The 19,586-nt window shown below is 34.0% G+C and overlaps 1 protein-coding gene across 3 annotated transcripts in view; it reads right to left on the bottom strand.

Moving 5' to 3' along the window:
- PHKB (phosphorylase kinase regulatory subunit beta) overlaps nt 1-19,586 on the bottom strand; it is a 300,058-nt gene that overhangs the window by 207,917 nt on the left and 72,555 nt on the right. For all 3 annotated transcript variants that reach the window (XM_021705835.2, XM_021705837.2, XM_021705836.2), the window contains 3 exons: nt 14,132-14,231; nt 8,683-8,790; nt 4,756-4,836 (listed from right to left, as the gene is read on the bottom strand). In XM_021705835.2, the coding sequence (XP_021561510.1) occupies nt 4,756-4,836; nt 8,683-8,790; nt 14,132-14,231 (289 nt within the window). The remainder of the gene's footprint in view (nt 1-4,755; nt 4,837-8,682; nt 8,791-14,131; nt 14,232-19,586) is intronic.

The following is a 19,586-nucleotide window of genomic DNA, read 5'->3' as shown; positions in this document are numbered from 1 at the left end:
TTCATATACACTAACAACGCAACTGTAGAAAGAGAAATTAGAGAAACGATTCCATTTACAGTAGCACCAAAAACCATAAGATACCTCGGAATAAACCTAACGAAAGAGGTAAAGGATCTATACTCTAGGAACTACAAAACACTCATGAAAGAAATTGAAGAAGACACAAAAAGATGGAAAAATATTCCATGCTCATGGATCGGAAGAATAAACATTGTTAAAATGTCTATGCTACCCAGAGCAATCTATACCTTCAATGCCATCCTGATCAAAATTCCAATGACATTTTTCAAAGTGCTGGAACAAACAATCCTAAAATTTGTCTGGAATCAGAAAAGACCCCGAATCACCAAGGAAATGTTGAAAGAGAAAAACAAAACTGGGGGCATCACGTTGCCCGATTTCAAGCTATATTACACAGCTGTGATCATCAAGACAGCATGGTACTGGCACAAAAACAGACATATAGACCAATGGAACAGAATAGAGAACCCAGATATGGACCCTCAACTCTACGGTCAAATAATCTTCGACAAACCAGGAAAAAACATGCAATGGAAAAAAGACAGTCTCGTCAATAAATGGTGCTGGGAAAATTGGACAGCCACATGCAGAAGAATGAAACTCGACCATTCTCTAACACCATTCACAAAGATAAACTCAAAGTGGATGAAAGACCTCAATGTGAGACAGGAATCCATCAAAATCCTAGAGGAGAACATAGGCAGTAACCTCTTTGACAGCACCCACAGCAACTTCTTTAAAGATACATCTCCAAAAGCTAGTGAAACAAAGGCAAAAATGAACTTTTGGGATTTCATCAAGATAAAAAGCTTCTGCACAGCCAAGGAAACAGTCAACAAAACAAAGAGGCAACCCACAGAATGGGAGAAGATATTTGCAAATAACACTACAGATAAAGGGCTGGTATCCAAGATCTATAAAGAACTTCTCAAACTCAACACCCAAAAAACAAATAATGCAGTCAAAAAATGGGCAGAAGATATGAAAAGATACTTCTCTGAAGATGACATACAAATGGCTAACAGACACATGAAAAAATGTTCATCATCATTAGCCATCAGAGAAATTCAAATCAAATCCACACTGAGATACCACCTTACACCAGTTAGAATGGCAAAAATGGACAGGGAATGAACAAACGTTGGAGAGGTTGTGGAGAAAGGGGAACCCTCTTACACTGTTGGTGGGAATGCAAGTTGGTACAGCCACTTACCAAAACAGTGTGGAGGTGCCTCAAAAATTTAAAAATAGAGCTACCCTATGACCGAGCAATTGCACTTCTGGGTATTTACCCCAAAGACACAGATGTAGTGAAAAGAAGGGCCATATGCACCCCAATGTTCATAGCACAAATGTCCGCGGTAGCCAAACTGTGGAAAGAGCCGTGATGTCCTTCAACAGATGAATGGATAAAGAAGATGTGGTCCATATATACAATGGAATATTACTCAGCCATCAGAAAGGATGAATACCCAACACTTACATCAACATGGATAGGACTGGAGGAGATTATGCTAAGTGAAATAAGTCAAGCAGAGAAAGTCAATTATCATATGGTTTCACTTATTTGTGGAACATAAGGAATAGCATGGAGGACACTAGGAGAAGGAAGGGAAAATGAAGGAGGGGGGGGAATTGGAGGGAGAAATGAACCATGAGAAACTATGGACTCTGAGAAAAAAACAGCGTTTTAGAGAGGAGGTGGGAGGGGGAATCGGTTAGCCCGGTGATGGGTATTAAGGAGGGCACGTACTGCATGGAGCAATGGGTTGTATACAAAAACAATGGAACGTGGATCACCACATCAAGGACTGATGATGTATTGTATGGTGACTAGCGTAACATAATAAAATTAAAAAAAAAAAAAAAGACCATTGTCTAAGTGAGAGAGGGGAAAAAAAAATGTAAGAAGCAGTGAGATAAGGGTGTATAGACCTGCTCCAGTCATTGTGGGAAAGTTATCTTCTTTAGTTGTCATATGCTTCATTCCTTGAAATCCTCACTTTTGGGTCACCGGTTGGTGTGTAGGTCCAATAAAGTCTTGGTGTTTTCTTTAGATGTGATACATGCATCCAAGAGTCCATGGATGGAATCTGGTAGCACAAAATTGGTTAACTGTATCTGATAGAGGTCTTTCTAATGGTGTTGAAAAGAGTTTTTCTTGAGGTATTTTTTTCTACTAGATGAAGTCCCAGGTTGCAAATTGTGATGTATAAGTTTTTTTTTCTTTTTTAATTTTATTTTATTTGTTGGTCACCCTGCAGTACATCATTGGTTTTTGATGTGGTGTTCCATGATTCATTGTTTGCATATAGCTTTTTTATCTCCCAACAGCATGCTGTGAAATTTGTTCTACCAAAGCATGGTTATTTTTAATAAAAGTAATTAGTCCTTTACAATATTAAAGTGTATCTAATATTAACAAAAAAAGAAAAAGAAAAAGAATTACGTCTTTTCATATGATGATTTTACATATATATTAAAATTTATTAAGATTTATTAAAAAATAAACCAAAGTGTGACAATATAATATGTATATTACACGTGTGTGTTGTGTGTGTGAGCTCTGTATTCTTTAATCCTAAAAAGATAAGGATTTGGGTAAATTAAAAATTTAACAGTACAGAGAGAAAGAAATGAGTGGTATTCCCACTTCCTTCCCAGGTCTTTGGTTTGCCCTAAGATGTGATGTGGTTGGGAATAAAGAAAAGAGACAGGACTATGATCTTGCCATTCAGGGTGTAAGGTATAATTAAAAAACGAAATGGTCCCAAGTCATATCAGCTGTCAAAGGATTCATTTCTCTGAAATACCTAGATAAAAGGAATTTCACTCTCTGAAAGATTCTATGCAGGCCCAATTACTGCTTCTCCATATAATTCCTGACACAGTATATAAAAAAAATCAAAGAAAAAGACAGTGAGCCCCAATAATACATTTTATTATTCTAGGATTTTAAGTGTACATTTAAAGGCCTATTGATATTAGCTACATAAAAATTTTGTATCTACCAAATAAAAACTGTAAAGGTAAGAAAAAAAATCAACAAGGAAAAAAAAAAGAAAATAAAGCTTAAGAAGAAAATATCAAACTTGCTTAAATATATTCAAATCATACAAAAAAAAGAATAGAAAGGTTAAAGCAGTATCACATTTTTGAAAACTGTCAGTTGACATGTGAAGATTTAAAATGAACTATAGTAGATATTCAGAAAGCAAAAACCAAAATGTTAAAAATTAAAAATGAAAATAAAATACCAAACAAAACAATGCTACCACTAACCAAGGCAATTTCACCACCATCAGTAACATTAATGGGAAGTCACTTGCAACTGTCAATGTTAGCTGTTGCTTAATATAATGGTTATCACACTATGTTGTGCTGGATACTTCTCCCAGTGCTTTGGAGTTTCTAAGAGAAGCAAAATGGGCTGGTTCTGAGAGTCTTCCTCTCCTTAGTCAGAGTTAAGTTTCTTCCATTTGTTTTATGCTTTAGGATGCTGCTTAAATTGGTCTGAAATAGGAGTCTTCCACACCCTCCCCTACCCAAAATCTTTGAATACCACTACTTCACAATATTATAAAAACAGAACTATTTGGATGAAATAAAAACATGTAATTCTTTGATGAATCAAACAGAAGAAACCATAGTGCGTATTATTAATTTGTTCTTTACTGTTTATCTGCACATCTAAATAGACTTTACATGGGCGCCTGGGTGGCTCAGTCAGCTAAGCGCCTGCCTTCAGTTCAGGGCATGATCCCAGGGTCCTGGGATCGAGTCCCGCATCGGGCTCCCTGCTCAGTGGGGAGTCTGCTTCTCCTTCTCCCTGTGCCCCTCCCCCTACTTGTGCTCTCTCTCTCTCTCAAATAAATAAATAAAATCTTAAATATAAATAAATAGACTTTACTTACTATTGAAAAAGCACAACTGGAAGGATGTAAAAGACTGTAAACTACTAAAGGACAGACTATATGTACCAGTATCACAGCACCCTCACTACAGTCCAATGATGATCAGGGGTCAATTACATGATACATTTGTTCTCCCTGCATGGATCACAGGAGAGAAATAATAACAAGCATATATAGCATACCTACTCTTTGATGGAGTCTCATTGGATGTACCATTTCAATCATAAAAACTTTTTGTTCTTACTGTGGCATATTTGGAAATGTGTCAGCATGTGTGCCTATGCGTCTGTTCAAGCATTAGTGCCTATGAAAGGAATGCTTCTCATTTTTGGGATATAAATTCTTTTCAGATTTCCTAATAAGAACATTGTATTTATGTTTTAAAAACATCAAGAGCCTTATTGAGGTCCCACAATAAAAATAATATGATAAAAGCATTCTTACTTTTAAAAGGGTGGGTTATAAAAAAGCAATGATATACAAAAAAGACATAACTCTAAGAAAATCTGCAAATGCTATTTTACTTTCATTGTTACTAAAATTTTCTGAAAGTTATAAAGTTTTTATTTCATTCAGATCACCTGAAGCAGAGCTCTCATAGGTGTAAAGCCTTACAACCAATATAAAAATATTCCATTCATTTTTAAAGTGCTTTTTGCGCTTTAATATAAAGATTCTTGCTCCAACATCCAAAATCCAGTATCTGATTATATGAATAAGCCATTTTCATAAAACTAAGACTAAGTTTTAAAAAGTAAAGGAAAAAAAATATTCTCAGAGATGAAATTTAGTACTAGAAAATTTGGGCGATTCATACCTCATCAGTGTTATAGATAATCTGGAGTCCTGAAGAAATCATTTCCACAAGGTAAAGGAGATAGAGTGATACTGCATTTATCTAAAAACAAACAACATTAAAAGGTTAAAGGAAATAACAAATAAGAGCTAAAATTATAAGTCATTTGCTCTAACAGTGGCAAATAAAAACTATTGCCTTTCCTACTGTGAAATAAAGGAGCTGAGTATTTAGCTCATCATAAAATCCCAGCTTTGAATATAAAACTCTAAAATCCTCAAACTCACTGTAGTGGTTAATACCTGATTAGGGAAATGGCTGCAAATAGAACTGTCAGCAACTGTTTCTATAACATTTGTTTTCTATGATTTATTTTCAAATTCTGGATCTAAAGTACTCTACTTTGAAGTAGTTTTGCCCCACAGGCAGCTATATAATGTCAATTCATCTCAAATGTATGTAAATGAAAAAGTTATTTGGCAAGTAAGACATTAGGACTTTGCTAGAACACCATAAACAATAGGCAGTGCGTCTTGAAAACAGTATTATTCTCAGAGAATGCAAAATTTATGTAAGCAACTGCAGGGACATATTAATTTTAATCAATGGTATAGCATATAAAATATATTTATGAACAAATGAGTTTTATAAGCAAATGAGTCATTTTTTTCTTTTAGTTTGTCTATTAAAGATCGACATTATATGATATAAACAAAAAAAAAAATGAAGACAATAATGTCCACTTTAACAAAAAAAGATTCTCACAGAAGCCTAAATGGGATGTATAAGTTGTGTTAAGTAAATAAGTAGTGAAAGATAAATACTACAACCTAGACAAACCTTAAATATGCTAAATGACTAAAGCCAGTCACAAAAAACCATATATTGTATGATTCCATGTATATGAAATTTACAGAATAGGAATATTCATAAGGATGGCAAGGAGACTGGTGATCGCATAGGGCAGGGGGCTTTCAAGGAGATGGGGAATGACTGTTAATGAAGACAGATTTCTTTTTTTTTTTAAGATTTTATTTATTTGACAGAGAGAGAGAGACAGCGAGAGACGGAACACAAGCAGGGGAAGTGGGAGAGGGAAAAGCAGGCTTCCTGCTGAGCAGGGAGCCTGATGCAGGGCTCGATCCCAGGACGCTGGGTTCATGACCCAAGCCGAAGGCAGACGCTTAACCGACTGAGCTACCCAGGCACCCCTGAGCACAGATTTCTTTATGGGGTAATGAAAATGTTCTGAAATTAACTATGATAGTGGTTGCACAACTCTGTGAATATAATAAAAACCACTGAATTATACACTTTCAATAGGGGAATTGTATGTTTTGTTAATTACAGCTCAATAAAGCTGTTACACAAAAAATAAATACACAGGAAGCAGGTTAAAATTTTTCATTTAGGTAGGAAAATGATAATTTAAGATCAACTAGGAAGCACAATGTAATTTTTTCCTGGTGTAATTCTAACCCAGAAGATTATTACCCTCTAATAGCCTTGGTGGCTCATGTCTTTCCTGACTCTCTTCCAATCCTTACTGAGTAACTGACAAAAAGTGGGGGCAGAAAATTATTTGTGTCCCAAGAGGACTTGGACAAAGTGTCCCTGTACTACCAGGTGTGTTGGATATTTTGCCTAATCATCTTTGCCTTAGATTTAAATCTTTGCCACAAGCACTTAACCACAAACATTTTCAGTGTGTACATTTTCTCCACATCACCAACTGGCCATAAGGCAATTTTGTCATAAAAGATAAAAAAAAAAAAAAAAAAAACTGGCTGACAGTTTGATTTGACAGTTTGGATTCATTTCTCCATTAATGTGAAACTCCCACTTTTATATTATGTAAATCTTATATTTTTATAAGTATCTTTTCATAATTCATACTTTCTATATTATATTAAATCTTAGCCCTCATAATGGTCTATACAATGATGCAGATGTTTGAACCCACATTTCCCACAGAACTATGGAGTGTCTATGAACAGTTATGTGACAATATGCCAAGAACAAACAAACAAACAACAGTGTAGATGGCATGCACAACGCAATGCAAAGTTCAGTTACAAATATGCATCCTGGTATTTGGAAAGTGATACCCCTCTTAATGAAGGAAGAAATATTAGTGAAAAAAGAAAAAGCGTAACGTCAAATGATGAGACAAATCAACAAGCAAAAAAGAAAAATGTATTACTCTGAACCAAAGACTTTGAAAACAAATGGTTAGGTAAAAACCAAAAAATAAAATCAGTTATTTGCACAATATTGCCATGAATTTACACACACTTTAAATGTATTTAGTGTTCTGTATTTCACAATAAAGTCTTTTTAATTTTGTCATTCATTTTTCATGTTATAATTTATCCTTTTTAATGTCCCTCTTTTATTTTTTGTGATTTTATCTTTCAAAGCAAAACTGCCTTACAGCCAATTAGTTATGCGGTGAAAATACATGCAGTGAAAATTCTTGCAGCAAAGATGCGTACTGCAAAACTACCTAACACCGCCGCCAGGGCCTGGCAGTGCTGGTGGCTCTCTCAGGAAGCAGAGCTGTCTTGGATGCCTCCTGACTTCTCAGCATTCAAAGTCCAGGGGGTGTCAGGGTCTTGTCAAGGTCCAAGTGAGCCAGACACAAAGATACAGGATTCTGGTTTTAGGTTTTTTTAGACTGACATAAACTTTTGAGTGACCCTTCTCAGAACATGGTAGAGAAGAGCTTCAAACCATTGCTAGGCTCACCCAAATATTTTCTTACAGCAGTGACACTGGCCTGTCAGAAATGACTTCAAAGAAATGTCACTGCTATGGACAGCCATTTATAGCTACACCTCCAAGAGCCCTCTGCTCTGACTTGAGGGATGCTTCTGTGAGAAAGTATCATTAAGTGGCAAATTGTACAGAAACAGCCAAATAACAGCTCGACCAGCATTTATTTAAAACCTACTATGAGGCAAGCACTAAGCTTAAATTCGAGGATACAAAAATTTAAATAAGCTGTTATCTTCTGAAAACCCTATTTGTCAAAGCAAAAGGTACATAAAACCTAATTATGTTATAATTATAAGGAGAAGGGTGAGCAACTACATATTCATATATACTAATTCTCCAAGGAACTGGCTACAAATAAGTGTAAGAGTTTCTGCTGCATAGAAATGGGGATGCTGTACTTTCTATGACTGGAGGAGTCATACTAAAGTAAGACATTTCAGGTCTCTAGAGAGAGAGGGACTATAAAAAGGACATACTCTTATTTTAGTAAAGAATATATGAATAATAAGTATTCTGTCCTAAAGATAGCAGAACCAAATGATGAGCAGGAAGAAAACTCATTAAATAGCATATATAATAACTGTATCCTAAAAACAAGGCAACAGGATGTCCAGCTAAAAGCAATACACGATGTAAGAGAAAAAGAAGTGAAAACAAAACATAAAATCCTACAGTCATTCTTAACCCAGGTATAAAATTTAATATAATATATAGACTCCAGAAATGCCTTTTGGAATTACATTTTAATGGTATGTTTATAGCTTTGTTGAAGGTTGATATAACAAAACTGAACTGTCATGTAACAAAAATTTCTGATTTGCAGCTATATCACTGCCAACTGTCTTTTATTCCGTAGTTCCTAAGTGTTGAAATTCTTCTAAATTTGATAGTAAGTACAAGCTTCTTTGAGATAGGAATGATATTATAAACCATCCAGTTGCTCTTTTCTGCTTGCAGATCAAGACCTCTCAGTCTGATTTGATGCTCAATCACAAGAACTAACTCAGCCCTGGAGGCTACCCTTTCACTTCCTCATTTTAGGGTTGGTTTTCTACTTCTGTTTTGAACAATTTATGAAATCTACTTTATAAAACTTTTAAATAGCCCCAAGTCTTCTATGATACAGAGTATGCACAGAGAAGAAGAAAACTTATAGTATTCTCCTTTTACCTGAAGATGACCATATTCCTCATAGGAGAGAACCTCATCTCCCGTGTGCACATTGAAAACAGAGTGAAGACAGGTTGCTGGGCGTGGGTCCTGCTTAAACTGCTGGACCTAGAATCAAACACAGAATTTAAATAGTACTCCTAACTCACATTACCATCCAACTTCAGAGATTATAAATTATTTTTCTGAAACCTTTAATGAGGAAAGCTCTAGCATCAAGGCAAAGTACAGAGCAAAGCAGATATGTTACTTTTTCTAAAGAAACAAAATACCGACAAAACTCATGTAACTACTAACTTAATAGTTAACATGACTGTTGAATATTTAATTGATGTTTCAAAAATAGCAAATCAAGTATAATAGGGAGCTTGTGAATATGGTAGCAACAGCTTTTGCAATTGTTTTATATTCATTTTATTTTAGTGTCAACTAATAGTTTACTCTGTGGAACAGGATTTCAGGGATTACATCCCACTGTACTGCCATTTGGAAATGCTTCCATTGACTCTCAGTGAAAAAGACCTCATTCTAATTCAGTTAAGTGTTCAAAACTTCAAATGCTATTTCTTTCTCTAAGGATCACAAATTGTAACCTATGTTCCTATCAACGGGTCTTCATTTCCTTTGCCACATATACTCTCCTTACCAAGGCACAAATTCCAAGAGAACACAGGACATACTTGTACTTATTAACTGCATATAAAGTTTAACCATTTTAGAATACTAAGTAAATACTAAGTGATCTAACAAAGTCCAAGGACCAAAAAAAGAAATCCATCTCCTTTTTCAGGGCCTGTTCAATTCAATTTGGTGAATATTTACTGATACCAATCATATGTCAAGTAGTGTACTAGCCCCTGGAAGTATGAGATGAATAAAAACAGAAAATGAATACAATAACACATAGCTATATATAAATGGAATAATTTTTTTCTTCCTTTGAAAATATATAAGTGATGATAATATCTGCAACATTATGATCTTGCATTGTTTCACTTGGCTAATGAAGCACATAGAACCATATTCTTTTCCTCACCTTCAAATTTCTTCTCATCCTTAAAATTCTATCTCCCAAAAACATCTTCTTTTATAAAGTCCTTTCTGAACTATGCCTTAAATTCCTTCCTCTGGAGTCCACATCAGGGTGCTTATCCTTCAATAACTCCTTTTCTTATTAGTTGTCTGTGTCTCTCACTATCTTATAAACTTCTAGAAGTTACACTATCCCAATATGGTAGCCACTAACTACAGACAACTAACTAAATTACAATTAAACAAAGTTCAGAAATTGACTATATATCAAATACTCAGTAGCCATATGTGACTAGTGGCTTCTGCATTGTTCAACACATTAATGCAGAACATTTCCATCATCACAGAAAGTTCACTGGACAGTGCTATGCTAGAGGGCTAATACACCTTTGCACCCCTCCCGACCCCCAAGGGGCCTGCAAATACCCCACAAACAAATACATAGCCCTTCCTATCATTCAAGTCAACAAAATGAAAGCTAGGCCCTACCAGTAGATAATCAGAAATGAGAGGATAAGGATCAAGGTAGGGATGTATATCTTCTATGTATACAGTGACCAAGCCATCGAGTATTAACTCAGAGAAGGTGAGAAGGTTATTCCTTCTCAATATCTGAAACTGCAGCCATAGTCTTAGACGACACAACTAGAAATCAATGTGGTCACTCCTTTCACACTATTATCTCAAGGTGTTGTCTGGGCTCTGAGACAAAAATATGGTTAAGTTAAAATACATTCTGCCTATTTGATAAAGATCTAAAAGGATAAGGTTTTATCAGTTTAATAAAGTTATTGCTACAGTTGACAATGCAGTGTTTGTCATTTGTCTTCAAGACACACAAGTACCCAGCATGAGAATTTATATTCAATCATGCCAGGGGAAAAGCAACTATTAAATGATTAAAGATACTCAAATGGGAAATTATGTAACTATGCTTTGAGTCTTATAGCTGTTCAAAGACAAATAATATAAAATTTCAGAAAAAAATAAGACCCAAACTATAAAAGTTTTAAAAATTAATGGGGCATATTGTATGTGAATTATAGACAACCACTACTCTTGAAATCAGTCAAATATAAGGGGACATCAATCAGTATTTTATATGTCTGGCATCTGGCAAATAAAAATAAAGAATGATTAAAGCAAAATTTTCTAGACCAAAAAAAAAAAATCTAGGATAATGTTTTCTCTGCTTGCATTTTATTTAGATTTTTTCCTGGAAACTTAAATTATTATGAATAAACAGCTTATCATTTAGGAAAAGGTGAGAATTTTATCATCCATTCTTAATTTATAACCTAACATAACATTTAGGTATGAAAAATCATCTCATAAGGGAATGCTGGAAGAATAAATTTTATAAAATTTTAATGATTTATCATGAACTAGAAACTAATCAGTAACAGTTTAGATGAATAAATTTTTTATGTAGATAGCTAGGGACAGCAACATTCATAGTCCATTATAAAGGAAATCTGTGCCTTCCAAACTACTAAATGCACATTAAATTTATTTTGCAAAATTCTGAATGCTTCTCCTAGGGAGTATTAGAAAATAGAGTAAATGAGAGAATAGGTATATGAACATTTAGAGGTAAAAAAAAAAAAAACCCTAATATGAATAAGTGGCAAGACAATAATAGAAATCAGATTGCTCTACACTCTGCTAATCAAGGATAACTCTATCCACTCAAATGTATAACGAATTAAAATACCTCTTTTATAATGTATTTTCAAAAAAATATGTCAAGAAGCATGTCATGATTTTACTTCAGAAGACAAAGAAGATGAACCTTAGGGTCAAACAGCAAATGATTACTACAAATATGCTTCACTTTAGTTTTAAGAAAAGGGCAAAAGATGTATATTTCATATTTTAAAATACGGTAACATTCCCTACTGCTGTAGAATCATGAAGGAAATTGTGAGCATCAACGAGGTGAAGGTTTGGTAGGAGGCAGTGAGCTGGATGTGTGTGGTTAAATCTAATCTCAGAGTCCTTCCCTCAAAGTCATATGTGAATTATAATATCCTCCATTCCTACTCTAGAAAGTTATGGGGATCAAGAAAGATTACAGGGGTGCCTGGGTGGCTCAGTCAGTTAAGTGTCCTACTCTTGATTTCAGCTCAGGTCATGATCTCAGGGTTGTGAGATCAAACTCCGTGTCAGGCTCCAAGCTAGGCAGCCCTGCTTAAGATTCTCTCTCTTCTCCCTCCCTCTGAACTCCCCACCAAATCACACACATGTGCATGCACTCTTTCTAACAACAACAACAACAAAAAGATCACAATAAAAACTGCTTTAAAATCTGTAAAACCCTATAATTTGTGGTATGCATAAATAGCTAATCCTAATATAATCCATACCTTCTTACAACTCACTTATTTTAATTGTCTAGCCTCATAACTACATAAAGGAAAGAAATGCTAATCCTTTATAATTTAAGAAATTCAAGATATCTTAAGTCCCATTCAAGATGTTTTCAAAGAAAACATAATTGTGAAGATTGGCCAGAGAAAGACAAATACCATATGATCTCACTCATACGTGGAATTTAAGGAAAAAAAAAAAAAAAACAGATGAGCATATGGAAAGGGGAAAAAGAAAAAAAGGAGAAAGGGAAACAAGCCATAAATGACTCTTCATGACAAAGAACAAACTGAGGGTTTATGGAGGGAGGTGGGGGATGGGCTAGATGGGTGATGGGTATTAAGGAGGGCACATGTTGTGATGAGCACTGGGTGTTGTATGTAAGTGATGAATCACTGAATTCTACTCCAGAAACCAATATGGCACTGTATGTTAACTAACAAAATTTAAATTAAAAAAAAAAATTGTTAAGACTGGTTAGTAAGGTTGAGTGATTATTTAGAAAGGGATACTAACAATTGGTTAAATAAGCCACAAGGAACTTTTTGTATCATCATTTCCTTCCTTTTAATAAACAATTTTACTAATTTAAGTCTGTCAGCTTATTTAGTAAACATGAATTCATGGTTCTCACAATGCTTCCTTAAGAGAAAAGTTAATTGACAGACATTAGGCGTTCATGAAATAATAAATGTGAAATAAACAGTAAACTTCTCACAGGAAAATTCTCAGGAAAAAAAATTTAATCACAATTACTTCAAATACATGACATACTAGTTTAATTCAAGTATACCAATATGACATTATTTCAACAAATGAAAAACCTATAGAATAATAATAATAAAATTATAAAATAACCTTTATAATTTGCAAATAATGATTTGCAAAGTCAAATCTCAGCAGGCATCTATAAGTTTGTTACATTTCTGGTGAACAAATCTACTTTTTCTGTCAAGTAACCCTTTCTTGTTGCCACATTCTAAGGGCAAAATATAATTTTTTTTTTTTAGCTTTGACTTCAGATACAGATCTTAAGAAGAAAATGTATGATCACAAAAATTTAATGTAATAATCACAAGATAAAAACATACAAAATATTAAGTGATCAAAACTGCATGCATAATTACTGATTTGCATGTTTGCTCATGAATCATCAAACATGGGGGTGCTCTTGGGGACCTATGATACACTCACTGATGTATATGGACACAATATATTAGGACCTGGGGACACAGGGATGTAGGTAAGTTGGAGAAATATCACATTATATTTGCATAGAGTTTTACAGTTTTCATTATGTATATTATTTTAATAAAATACATAATTGCTGATTATTACGTATATTATTTTAATTTCCACAATAACCCTGTAAAATACGCTATTTTCTAAGCCAATAATTCCCGTCCTTTCTACATGTAAATGATGAAGTATTTTTAAGCTGAAGTTCAGGGACGCTGGGTGGCTCAGTTAGTTAAGCAGCTGCCTTTGGCTCAGGTCATGATCCCAGGGTCTGGGGATCCAGTCCTTTATCTGGCTCCTTGCTCGGTGGGGAGCCTGCTTCTCCCTCTGCCTGCCATTCCCCCTGCTTGTGAGCAAGCATGCTTGCTCTCTCTCTCTGACAAATAAATAAAATCTAAAAGATAAATAAAAAATAAATAAAAATAAACTGAAGTTCACTTAAGTCTAGGGCAATCACATGTGCAAAAGGAATTTTGATAAGGATTTTCTTAAACAATATAATATTCGTTAGAATTAGGGATATTGTAAGGTTCCTGAGAAACTGAGTCTTTATCAAGCAAACACCAGATGCAAAATTCAAGCCTAAATAACAATTCTCAATCACCTCTCGCTTAAGGTGTTTCTTCAATTTCAGTATTTCAAACCCTGACCTGGTAAGGTAGAGGCTGTTTTAACCTATCTAGACAGCCCTAGGATGTGGCTTTACCTTTTGAAAGTACATTCTTCTTCAGAAGATGCTATTGCTATACTGGTTAAATTAATCCTTCAGAATGATGTGAGAATTCCAGTCCACACTAGAGTGTTTTACCTTATCGGCCTGACGCATATAGCAGTAGAGAATTCCTCTCATACATTTTATAGCGGAGTGCTCCAGCTCATGGGTCCTTCCCTTGTCATCATCAATGCGCCTGGGTGAGAGAGATAACTCATGAAACAAATTGGAAATGCATTTGAAAAGGAAGCAGAGCTTTCGGTAATTAAGTATTTAACTATCTGACTAATCCTATGTTCTGGCGACATCTACTAATTCTGTAACAGTGAAACTCCATTTTCCCAGCAGATGCAGAAATGCTGCAATAAAAAAAAAATCCTATGATGAAACTTGTGTTGCTTTCTCCTTCTTTTAAGGAAGTAAGCCAATTGCTTCAGAAATAGCATACAATATTTCTACATTGACTTGGCTGAAACTTAAAGGATATCCTATATTGGAAAAATCTACCAAAAGATTTTTTAATTTGCTGTTACAGAGTAGAAGCAATTTTTAGTATCAATCCCTTTAGGTTATGCAATGCCCACTTGGATTCGAGGCAACACAGATTAAGGTAGGCACATGCCTTCTTTGCTCTACCATGTGATTAATAATGACAGGGTGGGCACTTTAGTTAAGGATGTCTTCAAATAAACACACATCCAGTATGACACATGATGTATTTGGGCACAGTTTTATACTCTTGGGTCTTAGTTTAAAATCAATCAAAGATTGTTTATATTGTTTGCTTTTAAAAAGAAAAAAACAGCTAAAATCTAACTATTAAGCGAGGTTTAGATGTTCTTCTGTCCTTAAGTTCATTTTTCACCACGGATCAAAAAGTAATGAGATTAACCCACTACTGCAATTGAAAGTAACTTATTCATTGTTTCACTAAATCTTAATGAAAATATCTGGCAATCATCCACACTTGATAAAAAGCATCACCTGTCTCCTTAAAAAGTATACTATAATTAACTCCTCTTCCAACTGCAGACCAGTACTAGAAGGAATAATGATCATTTTAACATAGCACTGTCAATGTCAGACAAAAGCAAGTTGTCATTAGAACATTATTCCTCCCTTCATATGCAGGCACTACACTACAACTACCAATATTTTGCTCTATGCTGTATTTTTCTGTCTGATGAGCTGCACAAGTGTTTTAATAGAGGCAAATTATGACATAGGTAACAGTGGACCAGGCATTGATACATGAAGGAAACAGCACACTTTGGGTAGAATGAGCTCAATGAAATCTGATTCCAAATCCTACCTCATCTAAAAACAAAAACAAAAACAAAAACAATCAAATTTTTCCAAAACTGTCTTTAAAATAATTCTGTGCCCTAATTTCAACAAGCATTTAACCAAACAAAAATATTCCAGAATAAATCACCCACTATAAAGAGTTCTTCTATTGCATGAAGTTCTCCTATTTCTCCGTTCTTCTACAAATAAAATAGAAACCAGAAGAATATTTCTCTTCTGAGAAAGTAAAAGAGTTGCATGTGAGTAAAAACATTTAGGCCACCAATCTATATATATTACCTTTTCAAAGATGTAAAGTGAATCTGATGACCCAAAATAATTCCTCTATTTTCCACCAGGATCTGGCAATATTCTACTCTCTTTTAACAATCTCTGTGGATGTCAACGCAAGTTTTAATAGGATCTGAAGAATACTTTTAACTTTAAAAAAATGAATAAATGAAAGAACTTTAAATTTAATCTGTGAATTTATTGATCACAAGTTATGTGTGAGTGTTGATCAGATATTTCTACAATATGAAGTCTTGCTATTCTATCTAAACTACAATTTTATACTTATAAATACAAACCAGTGAAGAAACCAGACACTTGAATCCTATCATTAGTGCATTATTTCCCTATAAACAAGCTTAAATGAAAATAAAATCAATATTGTATGGTAGAAATAGTCATGAGACCTGATTGTTTACCAAAACTAGCTAGGGCCACCTATTATACTCAACTCCTAAAACAGCTGTAAATCTGACACTAGAAGGAAATAGGCTGATTTCCTGTAGGAAGTCTACTCTCTCTCCCTTGGACAGTGCTACAAAGATATCTCCTCAATGTCTGCTGTTCATTCTCATTTTTCCAAGATATATATATACATATATATATATGTATTTAGACAGTCGACACAAACTCTTTCAAGTCAATACTCTTTTCAAAAAATCACTTACTCTTCTCAAATATAAAAAGTAAACTAAATTCCATATTTGAACCCTAATTTAAAGTCATATTTTTTCTAGAAATTATATTAGAAACAAAAAATAAAAAAAACACTACATAATACCTTTTAATATAGCATAAAGTATAAAATTGAAATTCATTTAACAGATTTTGTGTAACTGAATATGTTCAGAAGCAGTTTTAAACTGAACTATGTAAACAAAAATATAAATATATATAATGAAACTAATTATAACAATAAAATATAAATATGTATAATTATATTAATTATAATAAATATATAGTTATATAATTTAATATAGTTATAATTTTAAATAGTGGTACATTGGTTACTGCAACATGATATATAAACATTTTATTATTTTTTTAATTTTTTAAATTAATAAATTAATTTTGAGAGACAGCAAGAGCATGAGCGGGAGGGGCAAAAGGAGAGGGAGAGAGAATCCCAAGCAGACTCGACACCGAGTACAGAGCCAGATACAGGGCTCAATCCCAGGACCCTGTGATCACGACCAAAGCCAAAACCAAGAGTCAGGCGCTTAACCGACTGCACCACCCAGGCGCCCCTATAAATGACATTTTAAAAAGTCAAACACATTAGTCAGTTTTTCTTCCCTCCTTGAAAATAAAACAAAATTATAAAGTAGAACTGAAATATTATATCCAAAAAGCTATTTCAGGGTCCTGGGATCGAGCCCCGCATCGGGCTCCCTGCTCAGCCAGGAGCCTCCTTCTCCCTCTCCCCCTGCTTGTGTTCCCTCTCTCGCTGTGTTTCTGTCAAATAGATAAATAAATTCTTCAAAAAAAAAAAAACTATTTCAAAGCATATTTTTGCAAAGAAATAACCTCACTGTCTCTAATACTAAAATATTGACTATCTAATTAATTAAATAACACCAAATTATACTCTTACATGTGTATAAAGTATAAATGTGCATAAAATCTTTTTAAGCCCTCAGTACCCACATACACAAATCCAAACACGTGAGGTTTCATGAAATTGTTAATAAGACTGAAACCAATGCAATGAGAAAAATCAAATTACTCACAATTTCTAAAAATTAATAACTTTATACTATGCATTCATTAACAAAAAGAGATACATGTAAGTTTCTGAAGATAAAACATTGACAGCTTAATTTTTCAGGAATTCTCCCTAATGTAACCTGTATGACTTCATTGCCATTAACAAGTAGAATTAGAAACAAAACTTCTATTAATTTTACATGGAAATTCTCTAAACAAATCCTCATGACTTAATATTGCAAAAGTAAGAAGGGCTTTAATAATTCTGTGATAAATACGCGTGCATTTCTCCAAAAGAGAAACAATTCACTTGCTAGTAATTCAAAAAATGTAATGCTTTATATGCATAAGAAGATAAATTATCTAGGGAGTTAGTACATACACAGTATGCCTACAAAGAAAGGACCTGAAATTCTCTATCAAATGTTTGAAGCTTTCTAGGAAAAGGCCTATCTACTTATATTTTTTAAAGCAAAATTCCCCCAAAATTTTATTTAGAAAAATTTCAGGTCTATAGAAAAACTAAAAGGATGTTACAATGAGTAAACATTTTAACCTTCATCTGGATTCCCCAGTTACTAAAATTAGCTTGCATTCTCCATAATTTATTTTCTGTACTTTTTGAAAGGAAACTACAAAAATCATCACCCTTATACATTTCAAAAATATGTCTTAAAAACAAGGACATTCCCCTATACAACAATGTTATTATTACACCCAAAGAATTTAATATTGATACTAAATAATCTAATATATACACTATAACAAATTTATCCAATTATACTCAAAATATACCTTTTAGGATTTATTTTTAATGTATGATCCAATCAAGGATTGGATTTGAGTATCGTTTATTTTTTGTTGACTAATTTAATATTTTTTTTTTCTTTTTTTAAATGAAGTATAACTAACATACAGTGTTACATTAGTTTCAGGTGTACAATATACTGATTCAACAACAAATGTTACTCAGTGATAATCAAGATAATGTACTCTTGGTCTCCTTTATCTATTCCAGCCATCTGACAACCACAAGTTTGTTATCTGCATTTAAAAGTATGTCTCTTCTGGGGCGCCTGGGAGGCTCAGTTGGTTAAGCAACTGCCTTCGGCTCAGGACAAGCTGGGATAGAGCTCCATATCAGGCTCCTTGCTCAGCGGGGAGCCTGCTTCCCCCTCTCCCTCTACCTGCTACTTTGCCTGCTTGTGCTCTCGCTCTCTCTCTGTCAAATAAATTAAAAAAAAAAAAAAGTAAGTTTTCTCTGTTTGCCTCTTTCTTTGTTCATTTGTTTTGTTTCTTAAATACCACATGAGTAAAAGTCATATGGAATTTGTCTTTCTCTGACTTATTATACTTTGCATTATACTCTCTATATCCCTCCATGTTGTTGTAAATAGCAAAATTTCATTCTTTTTTACGGCTGAGTAATATTCCAGTGTGTGAGTGTGTGTGTCTCACACACATATACATCTTTATCCATTCCTCAATCAGAAGACACTTGGAACATTTCTAGGTACGGAAACAATGGTATTGTATCTATGGCGTGGCCAGTGTTACAGTAAACATTGGAGTGCATCTATCTTGCTGAATTAGTGTAGTCATTTTCTTTGGCTAAATACCAAGTAGAGGAATTACTGAATGATATGGTAATTCTATTCCACATTTTTGAGGAACCTCCATAATGTTTTTCACAGTGGCTGCACCAATTTGCATTCCCACCAACAGTACAAGGGTTCTTTTGTCTCCACATCCTAACACTTATACTTTCTTGTTTTTTATTTTAGCCATTTTGAGAGGTGTAAAGTGATACCTCATTGTGGTTTTAATTTGCAATTCCCTGATGATTAGTGATGATGACCTTCTTTTCATGTGTCTGTTGGCCATGCGTATGTCTTCATTGAAAAAGTCCATTCTGGACTTGTGCCTAGTTTTAAATTTAACTATTTGGTTTTTTGTGTTGAATTGTGTACATTCTTCATGTATTTTAGATATTAACCCCTTCTGAAATTAAATATATCACCTGCAAAAATGTTTTCCCATTCATACGTTGCCTTTTTGCTTTGTTGCTGGTTTCCTTTCCTACGCAAATGCTTTTTATTTTGGTGTAGTCCTAATAGTTTAATTTTGGTTTTGGTTCCCTTGATTGAGGAGACTTACCTAGAAAAATATTGCTATGGCCATATTTTAAAACCTTGTTGCCTACATTTTCTTCTAGAAGTTTTATGGTTTCAGGTCTCACATTTAGGTCTTTAATTCATTTTCAGTT

Source organism: Neomonachus schauinslandi, chromosome 16, assembly GCF_002201575.2.
Source record: "Neomonachus schauinslandi chromosome 16, ASM220157v2, whole genome shotgun sequence".
Lineage (NCBI taxonomy): Eukaryota > Metazoa > Chordata > Mammalia > Carnivora > Phocidae > Neomonachus > Neomonachus schauinslandi.
Note: the sequence above shows the minus strand (reverse complement) of the source record. Positions and strands in the feature narration are given on the sequence as shown.